The sequence below is a fragment of the Sinohyriopsis cumingii genome, chromosome 14 (assembly GCF_028554795.1).
Source record: "Sinohyriopsis cumingii isolate HCF-2022 chromosome 14, ASM2855479v2, whole genome shotgun sequence".
Taxonomy (NCBI): Eukaryota; Metazoa; Mollusca; class Bivalvia; order Unionida; family Unionidae; genus Sinohyriopsis; species Sinohyriopsis cumingii.
The window spans coordinates 91,679,507-91,703,004 of NC_142974.1; the positions used below are offsets into that span (position 1 = coordinate 91,679,507).

At 35.2% G+C, this 23,498-nt stretch overlaps 1 protein-coding gene across 3 annotated transcripts in view; it reads right to left on the bottom strand.

Annotated features, from left to right (window-relative positions):
• LOC149784382 (dolichyl-diphosphooligosaccharide--protein glycosyltransferase subunit STT3A) overlaps window positions 1-18,036 on the bottom strand; it is a 37,272-nt gene extending 19,236 nt beyond the window's left edge. The window contains exons 1-8 of one of the 3 annotated variants that reach the window (XM_089932441.1): window positions 17,917-18,036; window positions 13,105-13,225; window positions 11,188-11,370; window positions 8,390-8,535; window positions 6,238-6,435; window positions 4,719-4,829; window positions 2,724-2,804; window positions 606-762 (exon numbers count right to left, since the gene is read on the bottom strand). In XM_089932441.1, the coding sequence (XP_089788567.1) occupies window positions 606-762; window positions 2,724-2,804; window positions 4,719-4,829; window positions 6,238-6,435; window positions 8,390-8,535; window positions 11,188-11,370; window positions 13,105-13,216 (988 nt within the window). In that variant the 5' untranslated portion in view covers window positions 13,217-13,225; window positions 17,917-18,036. Of the gene's footprint in view, window positions 1-605; window positions 763-2,723; window positions 2,805-4,718; window positions 4,830-6,237; window positions 6,436-8,389; window positions 8,536-11,187; window positions 11,371-13,104; window positions 13,226-17,912 lie in introns of all 3 variants that reach the window. The other 2 variants (XM_089932442.1, XM_089932443.1) reach the window with 2 other exon arrangements.
• Window positions 18,037-23,498: the final 5,462 nt, after the last annotated feature.

The window sequence follows — 23,498 nt, forward strand, 5'->3', positions numbered from 1 at the left end:
CACCGTGCTCATTTAGTACAAAATTTAAAGTCTTTAAGTGAAAATAAATTCCTAGGATACTATCCATCATTCAGGAGTGAAAGTAACAACTGTGGCTATCAGATGAACATTGTTTTGTTTAAGACTAACTATATCTTGTAAGAAGTATTTCTGTGAAGACATAACAATTATCTATTCTGAAAAAGGGATAATAATGAGATTTTCAAGATGATCACCATACTGCCAGCCAGACTGGCACCATCAGCATTTAGAACCATATGATATCATAAAAAAGTCTATTATTCGGAAGGATCTCAATATGGATTCTAGGAGGAATAGCAAAAACAAACTTGTGCTAACAGATTTGGATGACAGGCCATCACATAAGCTCTTCTAATCTGTAATAAACATAGATCCAGCTTGTTATATTTTACCTGGAAAACTATGCCAGTGGCACTACCATGATACTGTCTAAACTCCATATGCTACACTGGTCCACTGAATTCTTCATTGAAAGGTATGTCTGCAAAGAAAGTAGTGCAGACCCTAAGACAGCTGTATGCACAGCATTAACTGCTGTGCATATCTAATGGTATACAATATTGGGAAACATGATAAAAGGATACTGCCTGTAGCTGTTGCAACAGCTGCAGTCAATGTAGTCAGAATTCCCACAAGAAGAAGCATGTTACGGAAAAGCAGACTAAACTGATCCTTGGTCAACTTGCTGCGCACATAGTCTACAAAAGCATGGATTTGACACAACCCAAATACTCCCAAGGCCTGAAATAGTATAATATTAAAACATTAAGCAGTGTTGAAAAAATACATAGTATGAAGGATGATAATACCTAAGAGAAAACTGGATTTCTCCCCATTAACTGGACATATACAAAACATTCAATTATAGGTCATATGGAACAGTACAGACAAATCTCCTATTTTCATTTAGGACAAACCAGACATCATAAGAAGCTTTTTAATGGAAACTAAACATCAAAATAACCATAGGTTACATAGATTAAGGGCAAGTAGTATTTATAAAATGTTCAAGATGATCACCATGGTATCCATACTGGATGTCATCGCAGCACCATTTTCATTTATGACCAAACTGACATGATAAGAAGTTTTCATGTTGACATGACCATCCATCAGAAGAAGTATCATTAACAAGATTTTCAATATTACCAATGTTGTGGCCATATTTTATGTCCAAGTGGCACAATTTTCATTTGGATTCAACCATACCTTTGGATGAATGTGCGTATAAAGTTTCACAGCAATCCTTCACGAGTAGCAATAAAAAATTGTGCTAACTGATGGATGATGGATAACAGACCATCACACAGGCTCCTCTGTTGATTGTTTCATACATGAATTATATCTGGCTTGTTTACTGATTAATTATAGGCAAATATGGTTATATTTAAGGTTAGAGTTACCAAAAGTGGTTTACTAATATACTTTATATGGGGCAACTCATTTAAATGATCAAAACACCTGCTTTAATGATTGTAAAACAAGAAGTTTCTAATGCTGCTGACCTGGGTAAATGACAAGCCAGCACGTGAATACAACTTCATTCACAATGTGAAGCTGTGAAGGGAAAAGGAAAGGTTGGGAGATACATCAGTAGTAGATGCAAGAAAGATAAGGGACAAAAGGTATAAAATAAGTGATCTGAAAAAGTTTCTTGTCATATTGCAAAGAAAGATATACATAAATAAAAGATATGTCATGTATATCATTGGAACAGTGTCATACGTTTGGTATGTATACATAGGGTATAATGGCATATAACCACAATTTTCACTAGAAAGTGCCAATTAAGTTGTACAAAATGTGATGATAAAAAACTGCGATAAAACCCTTAAAACTCTTCCAAATAAATATAAATCTATAGTCCAACTGCATTCTTTTAAAATGTCCAAGATCCTTGGTGGTACATCACCATAAAGCTTTTTAATGAAGTCCACATAAATTTCTTTTATGTCTCACAAGGTGGAAGTAGATACACATAACAAGAATCTGTTATCTGTTAGTCAGTACGGATTAAGATTCTGCATCCTGGAGGTACAAGTCAAGTATTTATGTGCAATACCAACTCAACTCTGTAATTTGTTCTCTATAAATGATTTCACTTTTCCAATGATAGATTTGAATTTCCAAAGCTTGTCTGTGGAGGTTTTGCACGATATATTTTGCCAGGTACATCGTATATGCCTTCAGGATGTATCCATGAGACAGGTATACCATCTTAACTCAGTGAATTGGTTTACATGCAGACATCATTCTCAAATGACTGGTGTTATGTTCTCAAGCTTGCTTGTAGAGTTATCATTCCACATATTTTGCAAAGCATATTGAACATGTCCATTTATATATTATTTGAAGACAATCTATGGAATCTTCCCTTCAAAAAAGGGGAACTTCTGGGCAGCTCTGGCTGCTTTGTTTACCCTTTTATTACCCTTTCAACAAATGTGACTAGGCAGCCAACAGTGTTAAGACTTACAGATTTTGGACTTCCATGTTTTCCTCTCTAATGGTACAATGGCCTGTAGTTCATTATATACAGTATTTATTCAGATTTTCAGTTCCCTGGTTGACACTGGAATGTTTAAGGACCTTTATCCACTTTTGATGCCATCTTCACAAGCATCATCAACCATGGTTTTCTGCCAAATCACTGACATAGCATGCAGGTTGATTAAAAACAAAAACAAAAAAAAAATACTCACAGCCATGTGTTCACTGGACTGTACAGGTTGGAAACCCACAAAGGAGATCTGCATTGATAGAATGGTTCCAAGGGCATACACCTACAAAGAATTATGCAAATGTGAAAAACATAAATCGTGATAACATGCTGACAAAAGTAGATATTAAAGCAGGGGTGCACAACCTTTTTCGGCCAAGTGCCAGAACGCATTTTCTGAGACCAATCGAGGGCCGCAAACACTAATTTACTATATTTCACGGGCCAGATTTTTGTGTTCACTGTTCGGATCCAGCTGATGGACTGGGGTTGTGCACCCCTGTATTAAAGCTACTAGTAACTGTACCTAGTACCAGTATGTGCATACAATTTGAACAAGATATGAAACTGGTGCTAGCAAGTTTGAATTATGCTAGTTACAATTAGTAAATTGCTAACTGGAAAAAAAAAACTTTAAGTTCCTTGGAAGTGAGATTGAGCATTCAAAATTAAATTTTATTCAGCATGCTAGTGAACACAGAAAATATATACCTGTGTGGTACATGTATCTTAATAAATAAAATGTAAATTACTTTTACCTGTGTGATACTGTGATACATGAATCTTAACATAAGAAATGTTAATTACTATATGTCTCTGTGGTACATGCAACGTGAATTATTATATACCTTTGTTACGTTTCTGATAAAAGCATACTCAAAATTCAAATGTGGGAAGGGGGTTTAAATGAGGTGCTGCTGTGATTGTAAGACTGGTACCATTTTCATTCAGGATTTAAGTTCTTCCTTTGTGAATATGCTGATAGATAAATTTGAATGTCCATGCAAATGGCTCGCACAAAAGGCATACTGCCATTTCTTTTAATGAGATGTTAACTTCTCCCTTAATTCTGCTGTGAAAACATCCAAGAGTGCTTTCTGATGACTAATTACAGTATTAACTTGTTTGATTTAAATATGTGGAAAAGGATGATGGCATATTCATCAATTCAGATCTTATGCTAAGTGTCAGCAATGAATAACTTACATAATCAATCCAACAACTGCACTATGGATTAAAAGTGCTGCTCAATAATGCATTGAAGTTATTGACTGTATAATATTTCAGACAATACAACTCAATATCATATTAATGACAAATCCACAAAATTAATTACCCACAAATATGCATTTTTCTACCTCAGAATTTGATACCCATGATTCCAAAGTGGTTCACAGTATCTAAATATCAAATAGCATTTAGTTTGGCACAATTGTTTTTCTGCTATTAGCTTTCAGGAAAGTGTGACAGACAGACGGATGGACATCATAAACCAATAAGGCAACATCAAAACTCTTGATTATCACCGCAGCATTTGATGTTAGCCCATAGAATAGATATGCCTGCAAGGACATAAAATGCAGCAACAATGCTCACACATTTTTATTTAAGAGTATTCAGTTTTAACAAAACTTGTGTCAATGTATACAGACTGACTAGTAGCACAGAATACATGTCACTGTATACAGACTAATAAAATGGAATACAGCCCTGTATACAGACTGACTAGTAAAATGGAATACATGGATTGTACTTCAAAGGACATAATTTCACAAAAAGTACTAGACTCATCACTCATGGAACTCAGGAGTCCCCAGCCTATTTCTGAGAGTCCCTCACTTTCAGAAGGATAGAGAGGAAAATGGAAGGTGCAAGCCCTTTATTTTAATAATATCAGAATTGAATTTTTAGCCATCACACCAAAAGGATAGGATTCAGTCAACACAATGTCATGTTTAAGCATTATACATGTAAATTTACAATTTTTAAACCCCTAAAATAGAACTAACAAGTAAAATAAAAAATAACAATTAAAAATCGCCAATAAATTCATTCCAATCCTAAGAATGATCATTTAGAATGCTGTGGAAAGTGTCATTAAAATTCCTCTACTTGCACATTACAAAATCTGTGTATATGTAAAAAAAATTCTGAATGACATCCTATATTTTCCACAAAAAGAAATGAAGCAACTTACCGTGCTATACGCAACATAGATCCTGTGTGAGAAGCGTCCAGTAAACATCAGGGCCAGAACATGGAGGGGGATCAAGTTGATCAGAAACACGTAACCACCCCATGAGGAGACCTTGCAAAACACAATTAATGCATCAGTTTTTATCTGGTCTAAATTATCCAGTCAAAATTCTCAAATCTCTGCAAGTCTGTCTGAAGATAAGTGAAATAGAATGGATAAATTTAAAAGTCTGGAAGACTTCACTTCCTAGTAAAAGGCTTAGTTCTCAAAATAGTATAACCTGCCATTGTGGACAACTACATACAGCTGATACTTCTCAGGATTTCTAGTGGGCAAAGACTGCAGTCATTTTGAGTCTTTTAAAGACATCAATGCTATATGAATGCAACACACTGCATAATGGATAAATTAATTTCCAGTTCACTGGAATAGGCAGTCATGGTTGGATGAAAACAAATTACTGCACCATGGATGAAACTTCAACTGCTGTTGTTCTACTCTACAATTATTACATACTTTTGACACCAGGGCAAGTATAAGGTAAAGATAAGTACATTTGCAACAAGCACAGTGGAAAGAATGTTGACATACATCTATGCTACTTTCATGTACTGAATACAATTTCTTTATATTAGTGAAACGTGTGTGTGTGTGTGCGTGCATGTGTGTTGGATTTTTAATGTAGCTTTAACAATTATAATCATATTGCTACAATGGCTGCAGTGTGGCAGTTTATAGTGATGTTGAGCACAGGGGCATCATGCTGGAGACATGGGAAATCATGTCCCACTTTGGCCGGGGTTCGAACCTGTGACCTCCTGCATCCCGAGCAGATGCTCTAACCAATTAGGCAATTGGTATGGTCCATTAGGAAACAATGTGCTGCCCAACAGCAGATGGCTGCTATCTTGTGCTCAAGAAATGAACTTGAAATAGTCCAAGTACAAAAAATGAATTCTGCCAGAGCAGACAATACGGACTTCTAAAAATGTTATACATGAATTGTAAAATATTAAAACAAAATTTAAAGATTATCAGCTCGTGTTTTTCCAGGAAGTGAAAATGACCAAGCAGGAGCAAGCAATCTTTGAGAGGTGCACATCTTAAGTAAGGATAAGATGTATACTTTATAACTCAAATTACACCAAGATTTTATGATGCCAAAATAAAAAGAAATAAAAGTTATTTTAAAAATACATAACATACATAAGGTCCTTTTATAAATAACCAGGATAAACAGTGAGGAAAACATGCAAAATCCTTTTTCTTTAAAAATCAAACCCTACACAATGTACAAAACTTCTGTGCTGGACCTTTGCCAAATCTTTCAAAAATAACACTTGCCTAAAAGACTTCATTACTACACAAATAAGGAACAGACATGTAACACCGTTTTGCTAAAATTCATCCAAGTTCTCTGTCACTAACACAAAAGGGATGGTCTTGCATTTGTACTACTTGCTGCCAACTATGGCTTTCTGAGGCAATTCTTACTTACTGGTCAACCCGATTTACTCACCATGTAAAAGTAGGCTAAGGAACACAGACAGGCCCAGAACACAGAACCAGTCTTGACAGCCTTGATCCACATAGCATATGTCAGCAGCATGCAGAAAATGGCAATCCCCTCATTATCATATGATCCTGCCACGGAACGGGAAATATATCCTGGGACAATGGAGATCATGGCTGCTGCCACCAGACCAGCACCAGCACCCTATAACAATTAGAAATACATCAACAAACAGCTTTTATACTTCTTTGATAAGTTTAGAAGTGACCTGAGGCATTTTAATTTCAGATTATTCTAGTATAAGCAATTGCAGGATTCAGGCTAACATATATTTTTTTTAAATGCCCCAAAATCAAATGAAAAATTGCATGTAATATTTTCACCCCCACATTTCAATGCTCAATAAATCATTCCTGTATAAAGACAACCACCCCTTTTTTCCAACACAGAAGTGAACCACCCCTTAGTTTTTCAGTTCTACAATAGAAATTGCTTAATAAAATTCCTATATATACGCCAATTTGTGTTTGTTTACTTACCATTAAAAGATGCTTTTAACTGAACCTATTCTAGGAAGTGCAAATGTGGAATTCAAAATAATCTCTCAAAAAGCACACCAATAAATAAACCAAAAATTATCAATCATATTTGCTGGCCATACCATAGCTGTAGCTCCCAAAGATACCCCAGTAGATTACATCCCATAATGAATCCCTAAAGATACCTCAATAGATTACGTATCATAAATGAATCCCCTAAAGATACCTCAATAGATTACATATCATAATGAATACCCTAAAGATACCTCAATATACTACATATTATAATGAATACCCTAAAGATACCTCAGTAGATTACATATCATAATGAATACCCTAAAGATACCACAACAGATTACATATCATAATGAATACCCTAAAGATACCTCAATAGATTACATATCATAATGAATACCCTAAAAATACCTCAATAGATTACATATCATAATGAATACCATAAAGATACCTCAATAGACTACATATCATAATGAATACCCTAAAAATACCTCAATAGACTACATATCATAATGAATGCCCTAAAGATACCTCAATAGATTACATATCAATGAATACCATAAAGATACCTCAATAGATTACATATCATAATGAATGCCCTAAAGATACCTCAATAGATTACATATCATAATGAATACCCTAAAGATACCCCAGCAGATTACAGTCCATAATGAATCCCCTAAAGATACCCCAGCAGACTACAAACCACAATGAATACCCCACAGATACTTCATCAGACTGCACGCCATAATGAATTCCCTAAAGATACCTCAGCAGATTACAGTCTATAATGAATCCCCTAAAGATACCTCAGCAGAAACCACAATGAATACCCCACAGATACTTCAGCAGACTGCAGGCCATAATGAATTCCCTAAAGATACCTCAGCAAATTGCAGCCATAATGAATTCCCCAAAAGATACCTCAGCAGACTGCAGGCCATAATGAATTCCCTAAAGATACCTCAGCAAACTGCAGGTCATAATGAATTCCCCAAAAGATACCTCAGCAGATTAGAGGCCATAATGTATCCTCTAAAAATATCTTAGTAGATTACAGGCCACACGCCATCCCCTTGAAGATGTCTTGGCAGATTGCGAGCCATAATGTATTACGCTAAAATTACATATGCCAAACCATACCCACCCCCCATAAGATAAAATCTAAAAAAACCGCAGGACATACTGTATCCTACCTAGAGAAGCTTCAGCAGATTACAGGCCATACTGTATCCAACCTAAAGATACCTCAGCAGATTACAGGTCATACTGTATCCAACCTAAAGATACATCAGCAGATTACAGGCCATACTGTATCCAACCTAAAGATACCTCAGCAGATTACAGGCCATAATGTATGCACATAAAGATACCTTGGCAGATTGCAAACCATATAATGTACCCATAAAGATGCCTCCTCAAACTGCAGATTATACTGTATCTCCCTATATAATCCTCATTATATTGGAGGTCATACTGTATTCCCCTAAAGATACCCCTGCAAACTGTGAGCCATAATGTATCCTCCCAAAAGATACTTAGAAGATTAAAGTTCCACATGCTCTTATTTTAATGCACAAATGTCTGACTGATTTATATCTCACCTTGAGTTCCTTGGTGAGGTGGTAGGTAACCAGGGTGGTCAGGCTCGAGAAGAATGGAGCCAGGAACACGCATACATTTCGGATGTCTATTGTAATGTTGAAAAACCACATCAAGTGATAGAGGACAGCTGATGTCACCATGAGGCCTGTAAAACACCAAACAACACAGTTTTTGTCATCAGATGATCAACAAGTTGCTGGGACAATAATCTGATTTGAATTTATTCTAGAAATACACAGGGTCCAAAATGAATTTTCAGAATTAAAGTCAGTTTCTGTTGGTAAGTGAAAACATTTACATTTGCATTCAATAAATATCTTTAATGTCCTTTTGATGTCATCCATTTTACTTGACTTTCTATTTTTGAAGGCAAAATTAAATCATGGATAAGATAATCAGTAAATTTCCTTCACCCCTTAAACGGTACATATAACACTTTAGCATTAGAATGGCCAGTGGACTGTCAGTGTTTAACGGTACATTAACACTTTAGCATTAGAATGGCAAGTGGACTGTCAGTGTTCAACGGTACATATAACACTTTAGCATTAGAATGGCAAGTGGACTGTCAGTGTTCAACAGTATATATAACACTTTAGCATTAGAATGGCAAGTGGACTGTCAGTGTTCAACGGTACATTAACACTTTAGCATTAGAATGGCAAGTGGACTGTCAGTGTTCAACGGTACATTAACACTTTAGCATTAGAATGGCAAGTGGACTGTCAGTGTTCAACGGTACATATAACACTTTAGCATTAGAATGGCCAGTGGACTGTCAGTGTTCAACGGTACATTAACACTTTAGCATTAGAATGGCAAGTGGACTGTCAGTGTTCAACGGTACATGTAACACTTTAGCATTAGAATGGCAAGTGGACTGTCAGTGTTCAACAGTACATTAACACTTTAGCATTAGAATGGCAAGTGGACTGTCAGTGTTCAACAGTATATATAACACTTTAGCATTAGAATGGCAAGTGGACTGTCAGTGTTCAACAGTATATATAACACTTTAGCATTAGAATGGCAAGTGGACTGTCAGTGTTCAACAGTATATATAACACTTTAGCATTAGAATGGCAAGTGGACTGTCAGTGTTCAACAGTACATATAACACTTTAGCATTAGAATGGCAAGTGGACTGTCAGTGTTCAACAGTACATTAACACTTTAGCATTAGAATGGCAAGTGGACTGTCAGTGTTCAACAGTACATATAACACTTTAACATTAGAATGGCAAGTGGACCGTGTATATCTGAGAGACTTCAAGTGGACAGGAGCGATGGTGGAAGTACATCAATTACCAAAAATGTTCCTGCAATCTCGAGTGATAAACTTGTTTCAATATGGGTACTGTCTGGTGCACAGGTATGTACGACAGCTGAATCACCAGGCCTTGGCAGTCAATTGTTTTTCCTTATACAGGTATGTAAAGAAATTGATTAAAAGATCCTCCCAATAAACATTTCACATATGGTCTGACTATACCTCCCCATTTGTTTGTATCCCCCTACTGATGTCAATAACAGTAATATTTAATGTGATAAAACAAATCACAGAACTTAGTCAATTCATTCACTAATTTACAATTTCTAACCTGAATGTGACCAGAGTGGCCCTAACACACATTCTCTGCATCTTTCATGCTTATCATACTTTCCATACTAACACAGCACCATGTTGTATACACTATGGGCAAGCCGATTTCCTCAGACAACATCGTGACATAGTTCATCCTATTTGGTAACTGCCGGATAATTCCGTAAATTATCATAATGTTGAGAGTTTAGAGTTATATCCTTTGCTCACATGTATAAAGAAATTACACTGCTTGTTAAATCCACGTGGAAGGCAAATTTGTAATTGTCATTCTTTTCCTTTGCTTGATTTAACATTGTAAATATCGGAAGCAGACAAAATAGTATTTTACTGCAATGTACGTACATGTGTAGTCATGCATAGACCCCTTTGCTGAAAATAGACTTGTCCTGGGACTGGAAATTGATCTCGAGCATGAAATCAATTATATTTAAAACTTAAGCATGAAATGCACAGATGATGGTGGTGTAAGGGACTCTCTAGCCACAGCCAGGTTAGAAATTATAAATCAATGAATGAACTGAGTAAGTTCTGTGCATTTCTGATCATATTTATACTTTTCGTTGTTAAAATCGGCAGGGGGGGGTACAAACAAATGAGGAGGTATAGTCAGACTATGATGCACTGTCTAATATTTAGCTCTGTATGAGAGATGAATGTGCAAACATCTGCTAGCTATTGGTTACCCTGGATTCAGCTACAATTGTACAACTGATGACAAACACAAAGAAGACCTAATGGCTTTGTTGTTGATGGTTTTAAAAACATTAGATTAACAATTATCAGCTTTCTTAGGAGCTAATATCATTCAAAAATAGGCAAGAACCAGTGATGTTTTATCTTCAAGAATAAAACAACATAGTGCCAAATTATTAAATAAAACTCTTGTTTACTTTGGCACTTTTACAGACTTTTAAATTTTTCAAGAAACTGATGAAATTATTGCTAAATTTTGGGAGCCAATCTATACTGTTATATGTAAATTTAATTTATAATGCAACATGTTATAAGGTATATATATAAGTGTGTGTGTACCTCACAATATGATGTCAAGATTTTTTTTTATCACTTCCACAGTAGTTTATGTACTTGAATAATTATCCCAAAAGCAATATGCATGTAGTATTTACAATTCTAAGAATGATGCAAATGACGGCCAAAGAGACAACTGACAAAATGGCAAATAAAACTCACCTGGATAAATGGTTCCACCTATGATACGACCCAGTGGATACCAGGCCCGATCATCAAACCAATTATGGAAACTGTAGAATCCCTCCTCTGTTAGAAACCTGGTAGTTCGATAGTTGAAGTAAGGGTCAAACTCGTGAATAACACTCTCAAACCGCAACACAGAAAATAGACGAGTGGAAAAAGCTGAAACAATATAAAGTAACATGTTTAGAATATCACAAGTCCTCAAGTAATAACTGAAGCAATGGACATGTTATTATTGGACAAGCTGACCCCAAAATTGAACTTGCACAAGTGAATTTTTACCTTGACCAAGGAGAAAACCAGACAGCTGCTTCAACTTCAATCATATGTATATATATATCCAGATAAATATGGATGTTACCAATTACAGTACAGAGGAACCCACCTTTGTTATAACACTAATACTGCAACAATACCATCTCATCATGGCTTCCAATTTTTTCTCTATGATGTTTCTTATTGCTGAAAACTCAAAAAATATCACTCAAGCAGACAAATAGTTCTTCAAGTGTGTGTGTGTATGATTTGGATTTTTAATGTAGTTAATAGTGATGTCTAGCACTGGGGCATCTTGCCACAGGCATGCATCATCATGTCCCACCCAGTCATATTATCCTGACACCAGTCCTAACACTAATCTCTTAATCTTGAGAGCCAAGTCAGGTAAATGCTAGTACCATTTTTATAAGTCTTTGGTACGACTCATCCAGGATTCACAACCTGCGACCTTTCGCATCCAAGACAGATGATCTAACCACTTAGGCCACCGAAGCAGTCAGACAAATGGTTCAAAATAAGTCAGTAACGTTCAAGACACATACAGCTTACAACTAAAGTTCATCTTCATAAGGCAAGGTGCCTTCTTAATCCAGATTATTAGTTTTACCTTTCAAGTCAAAAGACTGGAACAAACTGTTAACATTAATGGCAGGTAGGATATACTGATTTTCAATCAAATCTAGCAGCTTTTGTATTTCGTTTTTTACTTCCCAAAGGTTTTTGGCAAGTAGATTGGTCCTGCTCTGTACTAAATAAAATCCATCAATATCAGACAAAAGATTCTACATGGCAACTGGCTTTTTCATATTCTTTTAAACTTGTAAAGATGCAGAATTCTGGTCAGAATACCCCTGTCCAATTCCAATCTATACAAGTTACTGATTAAACTTTATTTTATCAATTTGATCCTACAAAATTTTCAATAAATATCAATCACCAGATATGAAGACCTTTCATGTAGTGAATTATTTTTTTTTATTTAAGTACTGGAAGTGTGTGCCATGACTTCTTAAAACATTAAATTCTTATTGATGCCAGTTGGGTACACCAGCAAATAGTTAGACATAAAACAAACCCCCCAGTCAAGAAAAGATGCTGAGATGGAAACTTAATGTGAATTAGGGTTCATTCTATACTGTACCCACAAATCCAAGTCAAGACATGGAGATGGAAACTTAATCTTAAGCTGGGTTCATTCTATACTGTACCCACAAATCCAAGTCAAGACACGGAGATGGAAACTTAATCTTAAGCTGGGTTCATTCTAGGCTGTACCCTTGTGCTAATTACCCTTAAATAATGCTAGGGGCCACTGGGTTATACTTTTTTCATTTCTGTAATGAATGCTGCTGAAGGTATGCAACTACTGTAACAAACCTGGACAAATTTACCAGAAACAAGTCTGAGTAAAAGATCCAAATTTTAGCACCATGAATGTTTTTAAATATATTGTGAATGAAAGGCTATTCCAAACGTACACAACAATACCACTATTGTTAGAACCATCATCTTTAAATATATTGTGAATGAAAAGCTAATCCAAACCTACACAACAACGCTGTTAGAACGATCATCTTTAAATATATTGTGAATGAAAGGCTCATCCAAACGTACACAACAATGCTGCTATTGTTAGAACCATCATCTTTAGCAGAGTGTCCTGTTTTTCTGGGGACATTTTCAGAAACCATTGCGTCCCAAATCCTGCAGATGTGCCAGACTTCATGATGAGATGCTGAAGAGAGAAAAAAAATTATCATTTTAATCTGCATTAATGATGTTAACAAAATAGTAATTTTTAAAATAACATTTAAGACCACCACTGTACCTACAATTCAACATAAAAAAAATCAGTTTATTCCTCCTTTCAGGGGTCACCATGCGTTTTCAGGGTCAATCTAACTGCCTGACTTCATAGCAATTAAAACACCAAACACACGTTAATTCACTCTTTTACTATTGGATCAGCCTTTATCTGAAGTACAAGGGTTAAGCTGATGATGAAAAGCTTCAAAGTTATTTACAAACAAATATATCAGTGATCACTTGGAAATATGCCTCGGTATTTCAGCGGTTTCTTCAAAGTATTATTCATTAGACAAGTAACTAAGCTATAAACAGCTGGTCCCAGGCTACAAAAATAAAATGAGATTTCTGACTGAAGGTCAAATATTTTCAGCAGGTAATCAATTAAAGGACTGGGATTCTGTGCAAACTGGCTAATTGTTTCATCTCACTTTCATCCAACTAAATCAAACTGGAAAATTGTTAATTTATTCAGACAAAAAGATGACAGTGTTAGCTGCCTTACACCTGCATTCACATTCTGGTCACACAAATCTATATTACAAGCATCTTGACCATTTGAGGGTGAACTGCCTAAACTGAGGATAGAAAATTGTAAAAAGTATTTACGTCCATATAAAAGGAACCCATTCTGGACAGTTTCAGTCTATTGGAATCAATACAGTTTTGGATGCGGCAGCTGCTACTGTGTAAAATGTAAAATGACACTAATAGCTGGGCTAGAAATTATGACTTTATTACACTAATCCACAGGACCACCAAATTAGGATTTTATCTGAATAATCCACAGGATCACCAAAATAAAATATTAATTAATAACATTAACTCAAAATAATAACTGCATTTCATCAATAAGACTCAATAATGAAGTATACCAGTATCAGACTGAATCGTAGACATCTGCATATGTCTTTTAGTTCAAAAACCCATGTTGATATGACCAACAATTCCAGAGGTGTAGTGACAAGATTTTCAAGATGGTCACAGTGGCTATAGTGGATGTCAAAGTAGCACCACTGTCATTTGGATCAACTAGACCATGGGATGAATTTGTATAAAATTACATGGCAATCCTCCAGGTAGTCCTTGAGTAGTGATGATAAACTTGTGACAATGGACAGACAACATTATGATGGACAACAGACCATCCCGCAAGTTCCTCTGGTCTATGGCCAGTAGAGATATAAAACAAACAACAAGAATATTCAAAGAAAGAATAAGTGTTTTCATTCAGTACAGACAATTATGAAATTTTCCTTTTATAATGCTAAGAGACCTTTGGTCAAACACACATATATTACTTTTTACTTATGAAACTGAAGAAAGTACAGCTGTTTTGAAAGATAAAATTACTGGGCTTTAAATTACTATTTTTCTTCACTGATCCAGGGTCATATCAGATTTGAATATTAGGGAGAAGTGACATTATCATTTGAACAGAATGATGAGAAGCAAGAGATGAACAGGGAGAAGTGGAGCAAAGCAAGACATGCAATATATATATATATATATATATATATATATATATATATATATATATATATATATATATATGCATGTGTGTTGGTTTCATTCTCTCATCTGAATTATGCATTCTATTTCCCAGTATGCACATTTGCATTTAACATTCGTTTAAGAAATAATTTATTTTCATGCAAAAAATTTCTATCTATATTATAAACACATCTGGTGCATGTTTAAAGACTATCATATTCATATGCAGTGTATTTGGCAATATGTTGTTGTTGTTGTAGGGTTTAACGCCATTTTTCAGCACACGATAGGCTATACATGGCGGCCAGTATTAATGGTGGAGGAAGAACCCGGGAAAACCCCGGAAAGAACCACCGACCCACGAGAAGCTACTAGCAAGCTTTCTCACATACCCACACTGGCTGAATCCGAGACTTGAACCCACGCAGACAGAGGTGATATGGCAGTGATCCGTAACGGAGAGCGCTGTAGACCACTCAGCCACTCGGGGCCCCTTTTGGCAATATGAAGTTGTGCATTGAGAATATGGTCTCTCAAAGCACTGGTCTTTCAAGACAGGTTTATCTGCACTATGTCTAAAAATAATAACTGTTGGCCATAAGAAAGGTTTCCTTTATCTGATAATGTTTAATAAGAAAATTAATTTCCACAACTGCTATGAAAAGTTAATATCATATCCGAAATTCAAATTTTGGCAGATAAAAGTTGCAACAAGAGCATTTCCCCAACATTTTTATTAAAGCAAGTAACATAAAAGGTTTTTGCCATTATCATTTGCATCAAAAGTAAATATATTTTGTGAAGTTGCAATAAAAACTTGAACTTGGTTTTCAAAAATGAAGTAGGGAAGGGTGTGAAAAGTACTGCTAAAATCTTTATTTTGTCAATTTGTTTAAATATGTCATATAAATTTTATATTGCAACACAAGTTTTTTTTTAAACCATGTATAAAATATTGTCTTTTTGTATTTTTTTATTCTTCTTTTGGTTTCAAGTTTTTTATTTTCTTTGGACATTGTTATTAATGGTATTGTTGTTTTAAAATTTGTTTTTCACAAGTGTCCATGCACCCAAGTTTGTTGAGATTTTATCCAAATACTAGCTAAAATTCATCAGGGTATTATGTGACCACAGTCTGCACCAGGTGTGGATATATAACTACCTCATATCAACAGCACTTCAGAGTTTGCATTTCACACTTTATGTTTTTGATGGTATTCTGGACCTTTCTGCCCTCTTTCAAATTCGGTTTGGTTTTCGGCCTGCAGAAGGAGTTCGAGATCACAGATGATTGGTGTAAGTACACAATTCAGTTTGACAGAGCTATAATCCTTCGACCCATTCATTGCAGGGTATACTAATTCCACTTTCACATTTAACAAATCTGATAAGGCTATCATACAGAAAACAGATTTTCCAAGAGTTGGTCATTCCAGACATGCATCGTGAAAGTCAGGCGACCACAGTAAAAAGCCTGAATACATGGGATGGTTCTGAACTGTTTCTTTGTTTAGGACTAATTTGATGTTGCATCTGTAATGGAGTTTAATAGTTCTTGACTGGAAAAGGAGTTAACAGGCAGTCTCCATCAATATTGGCTTAAACAAGTCATCAGTTACAAGAACCGCTATCAACTCACATCACTTATGCTAGATGTAGATAATGATTTCTTGTCCTGTGCTGATGAAATATTCTGTTGATCCAATTTTGGCGAATTAATTGTTGTTGTGGGGTTTAACGCCATTTTTCAGCACAATAGGCTATACATGGCGGCCAGTATTAATGGTGGAGGAAGAACCCGGAAAACCCCGGAAAGAACCACCGACCCACGAGAAGCTACTGGCAGGCTTTCTCACATGCCCACATTGGCTGAATCTTAGACTCGAACCGCCGCAGACAGTGAGATGGCAGTGATCCGTAACGAAGAGCGCTTTAGACCACTCGGCCACTCGGGGCCCCGGCGAATTAATGTCATTTTGTTCTATTGTAGACTTCAATATCCATATACTTTCAAACTTTATAATTCTTATATTTTTTTAAATCGAAATATTTATTGCAACAATGGTAACATCATAATGGGTCCTTTTTGAAGATGGTAAGTTACATTTGCAAACAGGGAAAGTCCTTTTCATGAAAAGTATACCACTCACTAAAAGGACCTTTTATGAAATAATTTAAATATAAAAAAAGATATATTAAATCCAATGTAGAATGAGTCACTACACAATATAATTTAATTTGTGAAATAGAAGTATTAATTAAAACGAAGTCAGAATATAGCTGGCCAATATATATTTTAAATGAACTTCTCGCCATCGTAGCTAACTTTTCACAATAATTCTTTTAATTTTTCACAACTTTTCTGAACTTTTTTTAATAATTTTTTGCACTTTAGTCATACTGGTTAAACATTTTGCCCTTTGGTCATGGGTCAACTGGCCCTGGAACACACCGCCACATGGTAAAGCAGTAAGTCAGACACTTCATTCATACATATCAGGGTCAACATCTTAAACTGTTGATCTTAGGAGAGAACAGCTAAGTCAGTCTAGGTAAATGACTCAATACTGGTATAGCAGGTTTCAGCTTTTCATGTCTTTACATAAATACACTGCATCAAAGAAAAACTAAAAACGAAGATGACACCTTAAAATCTGACTTGCTCTATAGGCGTCAGCACGCATGGTATGTTACTTACAGAAACGAATGAGTGTCTGTGCGGGTACGTGGAAGCATGCACATGTGCGTTCGAGACCAACGATAACGACTTAAAGATGATATGCAAGTGCTCTACGCGGACTCTCGAGAAAGCTAGCCATGCAAAATATAACGTCAACTCTGGTATTCATGATGGTCGTGTGCAACGCCTTACTGGCAGCACAAACGGATTTGTGTAACGTGCTCTCCTGTCGACTGACCGGTTAACTGGAGACCACATTTAAAAAAATGTAACGCCTTACATTGTAGGTCTATACACATTACTGCACAGCGTGCCACATCATCATGCCGAATGCAACTGACATATCAAAGTACAAATATGTTCCTTTATTCTAATACTCAGGGGTCAGAAATAGTTTCAAAATAATAACGGCGTTAATAGTATCATAATGCACAACTCTTACTCACGGCAAAGTCTGTTTTTCTTTCGAACTTTTCACTTACAGAAGGAGAAACTTAGACCATTTGCCGGTTATCGGAAACAGAACGTCGTTGCAAGTACTTCGCAGCAAATTAAATACGCGTCAGTTATTAGTTGATTCTTGAAAATAACCAAACAGAAAACGCACAAATTACTTTACAAAAAAATTAATATAACGATTCATCTATGTATGTATTTTTTTAATTTTTAAATAAATTTTATATTAGGTGCGATAATTTAAAATTTTAATAATGTTTAATATTTAAGTTCGACTGGCCCCGGACCTCCATAGGCAGCCCTAATGTCAATGTACTGTTGCTATGCCGATCGGGAAGAAACGGAATATACTTGAATGAATTGTTTGGAGAAAGGGGATAGAGAGCTCAATCACTATCCATATGTTAAAAAAACAACTTTGTTCGTATGTATGATTATTAACATAATAAATGAAGACTTTTGTTTTATTAGCAACAGAAGCGAGAGTTGATTAATTGAAGTTATTTGGACGTTTAAGGCTATTTTTAAGAGACGAAAAGCACAAGACTGAGTTTTACTTGCAATACAAATTGCTCCAAGACCTTTAGCTAAAAAAAATTTTTCTGAATTATCATGCACGATATGTGAATAAATTTATAATTATATATAATCGTTACCGGGAAAACTCATTTGGTACTAATTTTACCTCAATAATTTATTTCATTTTTCTATTTCGATACTTTATTTAGATAATATTTTTATATCGTAATCTGTGGTACAGAAATACTTTTCAGGGAAAAAATGAGGAAGATTTTATTGCTTATATATTGGTTTTAAAAAGGAGTTTTATTCAGTGGATAAGGTGAGCTGTGGTATGCATTATTGCAATATGGTGTGCACGGTAGGATGCCGACTAGTTTACAAACAATATATATTCAGGTATTAACTCAGCTGAAAAGATCTCGCAGGATCAAGTGAGTGAATATTTTGAATGTAAACTTGGAGTGATGCAAGGTTTTATGTTAAATCCTTTCATCATCTCCTTGATTTTAAATAATTTATTACCAATAATGAACGAAAATGTTGGAACTAGAATAATTGTTGACAAAATATAATTCTGTTACGTTATGCTGGTGGCTTGTGTATTTTTGCCGATACTGTTTTACAGAGAAAGATAAACACACTGGATCTCTTTTGTGTGAAATGGGGTCTCACTGTAAACACGGATAAGACGAATGTCATTGTTTTAAGTACGGCGGTAACTTTAAGAAGTCTAATACAGATTAATGGTTTCTATCTGACGGAATTGGTCCCCCCCCCCCAAATGAAAGACATGTTATACGAGCTAATAAAGCTTTAATTCAAGTCAAGAAATTAATGAGAAAACTCGGATCTTTGTCGCCGAACATTGTCTTAACTATTTTATGTTCACATTAAGCCCATTAAAATCTGTTCATCGGTGATTTGGGAATACGAGAATAGAAAGTCTGTAGAGAAATTACATCAGTAATACCTTCAGGCCTGGCCCTAGAGCAAAGCGAAAGAGGCAATCGCCTCAGGCCCCGCGTTTTCATGAAATCAACTCCGCAATGCAATTCTTTTTTTGGCTTGGATGATGTGGCACGCTGTGCAGTAATGTGTATAGACCTACAATGTAAGGCGTTACATTTTTTTAAATGTGGTCTCCAGTTAATCATCGCTTGTTGTCCTTGTGCCCCGCAAATCCTAGGGCCAGGCCTGTTACCTTTTTATTGTCTCTTGGAAGACAATCTTCAAACATGGAATCTTTTAGTAAATGTTGTCGTTATATTGAAAATTTTATTTGATGTATGAAATATTGGTGTAAATTGTTGCATACTCTTATCTAATGATATTCCAGGAAACGTTATATGATCTTAATGGCACTAGATGAAAATTTGATCAACTTTCTAAATATAGATTTGGTTTTGTGTGGATATCATATGATATTGGCGATGTTGATTGATTCAAAACCCATGGTCCGCAGGTTATGGAGCCAATCACTTTTGCTGTAAGCACACCCACCCATCCCTGAAAAAGACGGAACATATTCATGAATATAAGCATTCTTGTGTGGCATGCACACTCGCATTGCGACCCAGTAATTAGATCTCATATAATATACGGTAACCCATGATTCATATGACAAAACTCGGGACAAAGAAGTTAATAAAGATAGTTGCAAATATACACCCGACCGAGCGGAAAGAGTGCTAACCCCGTAGAAGGATGAAATTATATATGGAAAAAGAGTATTATCATACCGGATAGAGAAATTATAATTCATCCCCATATAAGATTCGAACCCAAGTCCGCGGGTTACAGCATCAAAATCGTCTTGCCGGCAAACCAACTCCCAAACCCTCAGCCGTGGGTAGCCTAGCATAGCAACCCAATAATTCAGTTTTACCTAATACACAGTCATTCCGTATTCCGTCGACTGGAATCGAGTCATGTGGACAAAAGACATGATGTAAATTTGTTATAATTCTTAATTAGAACTGAAGAGGAAAGAATGGTAAAATGGTAGCAGAGGCACCAAATCTGCAGTTCTCCCTTGTTGAACATACAATAGATAATTGGGACAAAAGACATTTCTGGAGAGAATATTCAGTCATTACAATATTTAATATACAAAAGGTCAAAATAAATGTCGCTGCTCATATGCCATTAAAATCACTGAAAAAATTATAAAAAGCAGACATTGACTATATCGTCAAAGTCATTTGTGACTAAACTGTAATGCAGTAAACACGTTTGGAAATAATACAGCTGTGTAATGTTGTTGGTAGATTTTCCTCTCATTTCTTTCTTTTTTTAAACTACATATGTGGAAGGTTCTGATGACAATACATACATTTGATAGATAAACAAATAGAGACATTTAACCATTTCAAACAGATAGCCAATCGACCCACTAATATCATAAATGATTAACATCTAATTAGTGTTTATTAATACTGATTAGTCATCCGATCATAATTGATCAGTAATTACCAATGGTCATTAGAAGAGCAACTCCTTGTGTGCACGCACTTACGGTTCTTTAGGTTGATTGTGCAAATAAATTTACTCCTTTTTAATCCTAACCTTTGTTTTCCATGTCAAGATTGACATTTTGCATATGGTGGATAATTTTCTATGATGACTTCTTCAACATAGTCTTTTCTGAATCACGTCATAAATGTTCAGATTTCATTAATAATTTGTATCGAAACAAAAATGTACTCAGTGGCTTGATGGTTAATGATTTTATTACACACAAATATTTTATATACACGCTGTCAGGTAATGGCATTTTATTTTCATTTGTTTGCAAAGGTATTTCAGGTTTACAGTTCCAATTATTTGCTATAAATAATGGAAACACGGCAATTATATTTTTCTCCATAATTCATTTAAATGTGTAGCTGTGTAATAATGTGTAAGCGGGTAAATGTAATAACGTATATAACGGGTAAACAAACCCCGTCTACAAATTACATACCAAGACTTCTTTAACTTACTTTGTGTGCTGATAGCTGAAGTCAAACGTACACAATTATCTCCACACACACACACACACACACACTCCGCCAGAAAAAAGTAAATTTGTATAATGTAAGATTTCACATATTTGCAACTGGTTAGATTTAGATTCTAAAGAGGAAGACCATTCGAAAGTGATCGAAGTTTACATGATCTATGTTGTTTTTTTTAAATTAAGTTAACTCTAACTGCTCATACAAATCAGAGTCAAATACATGCAATCTGCAAATGCAAACGAGTTTAGTTCATCTTTGATTAAATTAAGGGGATAATATATTTATCGTGCTATACTAGATGAAGGACAGATACATTATATTGTATCATGCTTCAGATCTGTGTATACTACTTACTGGAATGTCATTCGACATCGCCGTCTTTGTTGCAAAATGCTAAATCAGTGTTATCTAATACGCAATACGCAGAGACGCAATACATATTTAACAAATAATAGAATGGTAATGTGTATAACCGTCTTCCTATAAACATATAATACCAAGAATTACGGTAATGTTTCGTCATACTATACCAAGTATTACGGTAAAGTTTCGTCATTAAGACTTTTTCCTGCATCAGATTTTTTTTTTATATCACATTTCAATGTTGAATGCAAAATCTCCTCCCAGGATCTAGGTTAAAAATGCATCAGTGAAAAACAATCAAACGTATCTGTGGACTTAAAACTGCTCGACTTGTGTGGCATTTCTGGATACTCAATACTGCAGTTTTTGTTGCAAATTGCTAAATCATTGTTACGTAATATGCTGAAACGCGGTAAATATTTATAAAAAAAACAACAAATGATTCAAACTTGATTTTTGAATACCAAATGTTTCCCTAAATATATTACTGTAAATGTTAGAGTCAAGTTTTATCAGTAAGTTTTTTTTTTGTTTAAACGAATTGTTTTTTCATTGTTGGATGTAAAGCCTGATCCCAGAATGTGGGTTAAAAAACCTAATCCCTGAAAAAGAGGTAAAATGTCTGACATGTTTTAAAACACTGCTTCGTTCGACTAGCATCACTGGATTGACAACCTGATATCGCAGTCTAGCTTGTAAAATCTTACGTATCATATAGAGACACAATAAGTACTTAAAGATCTTTAAATATCAGAAATTCCATATAGTGATCAGTATTTTTATAAATATGTTCTGATAATCAATATAATCAAGTTATATCAGTAAGTCTATTAAAATATCAAGACATTTGATGCTCTGGTACAACCTAACAACCCACCCACCCACCCCACATACACACATCAATCTTTGCTCTTTTCTTATTTTCCTGGCTGTAAGTAATTTCAGTAGAACCACTGGTTCTGTTATACATACGCAAAATTCTAGCATTCAGTCACTTGTTTTCGTGATTGGAGTTTACCTGGTACCATGTTTTTTATACAATTTAAAATATATGGTGACACATTGCGCAGTCCGGCACAACATCCGTCCAATACATGGAAATAATTTATACAGTAATTTAGCATGCACGTTGGGTTCTAAACTGAAATAAAATAGCATGGCCATAGGGCTGTTCCACCATCTGCAGTCGATTGAGTAACGTTGGTCACACTCTAAAAAAAATCTGACATCAGTGGTACAGCACATATATTCTCCGTATGTACTTCAGGAAAACTGAAAATGGCCATGAAACGTTCGTGGTGTTGAAAACTGGTTTCTGTGCATATTGTTTGCTACGATGTCGTTATAATCAGGGAATGATATAACTCGATAACAATGAACCGTCATTTTGACATTTCAGTACAATTATGTTCACTACGACACAGTGGACGTGGAATTGGTGATAATGATGACTGCATCTCGCTTGCATGTTCTCAAAGAATTACTTTGTGGGCTTCCAAGGTGAATACTGGATGCATACCAATGTATATTTTAATTTAGTGGACGAGAACTTGGTAATTATTCTTATGAAAGCTCAAATTGTTAAGTCAAACGTGCTGAAATAGAGTAGTTTGCAATTAATGAACACATACTAATGGTCGTAAACAACTGAGCAGAACTTTATAGTTTTTTTTTTTAAATTTAGTTTT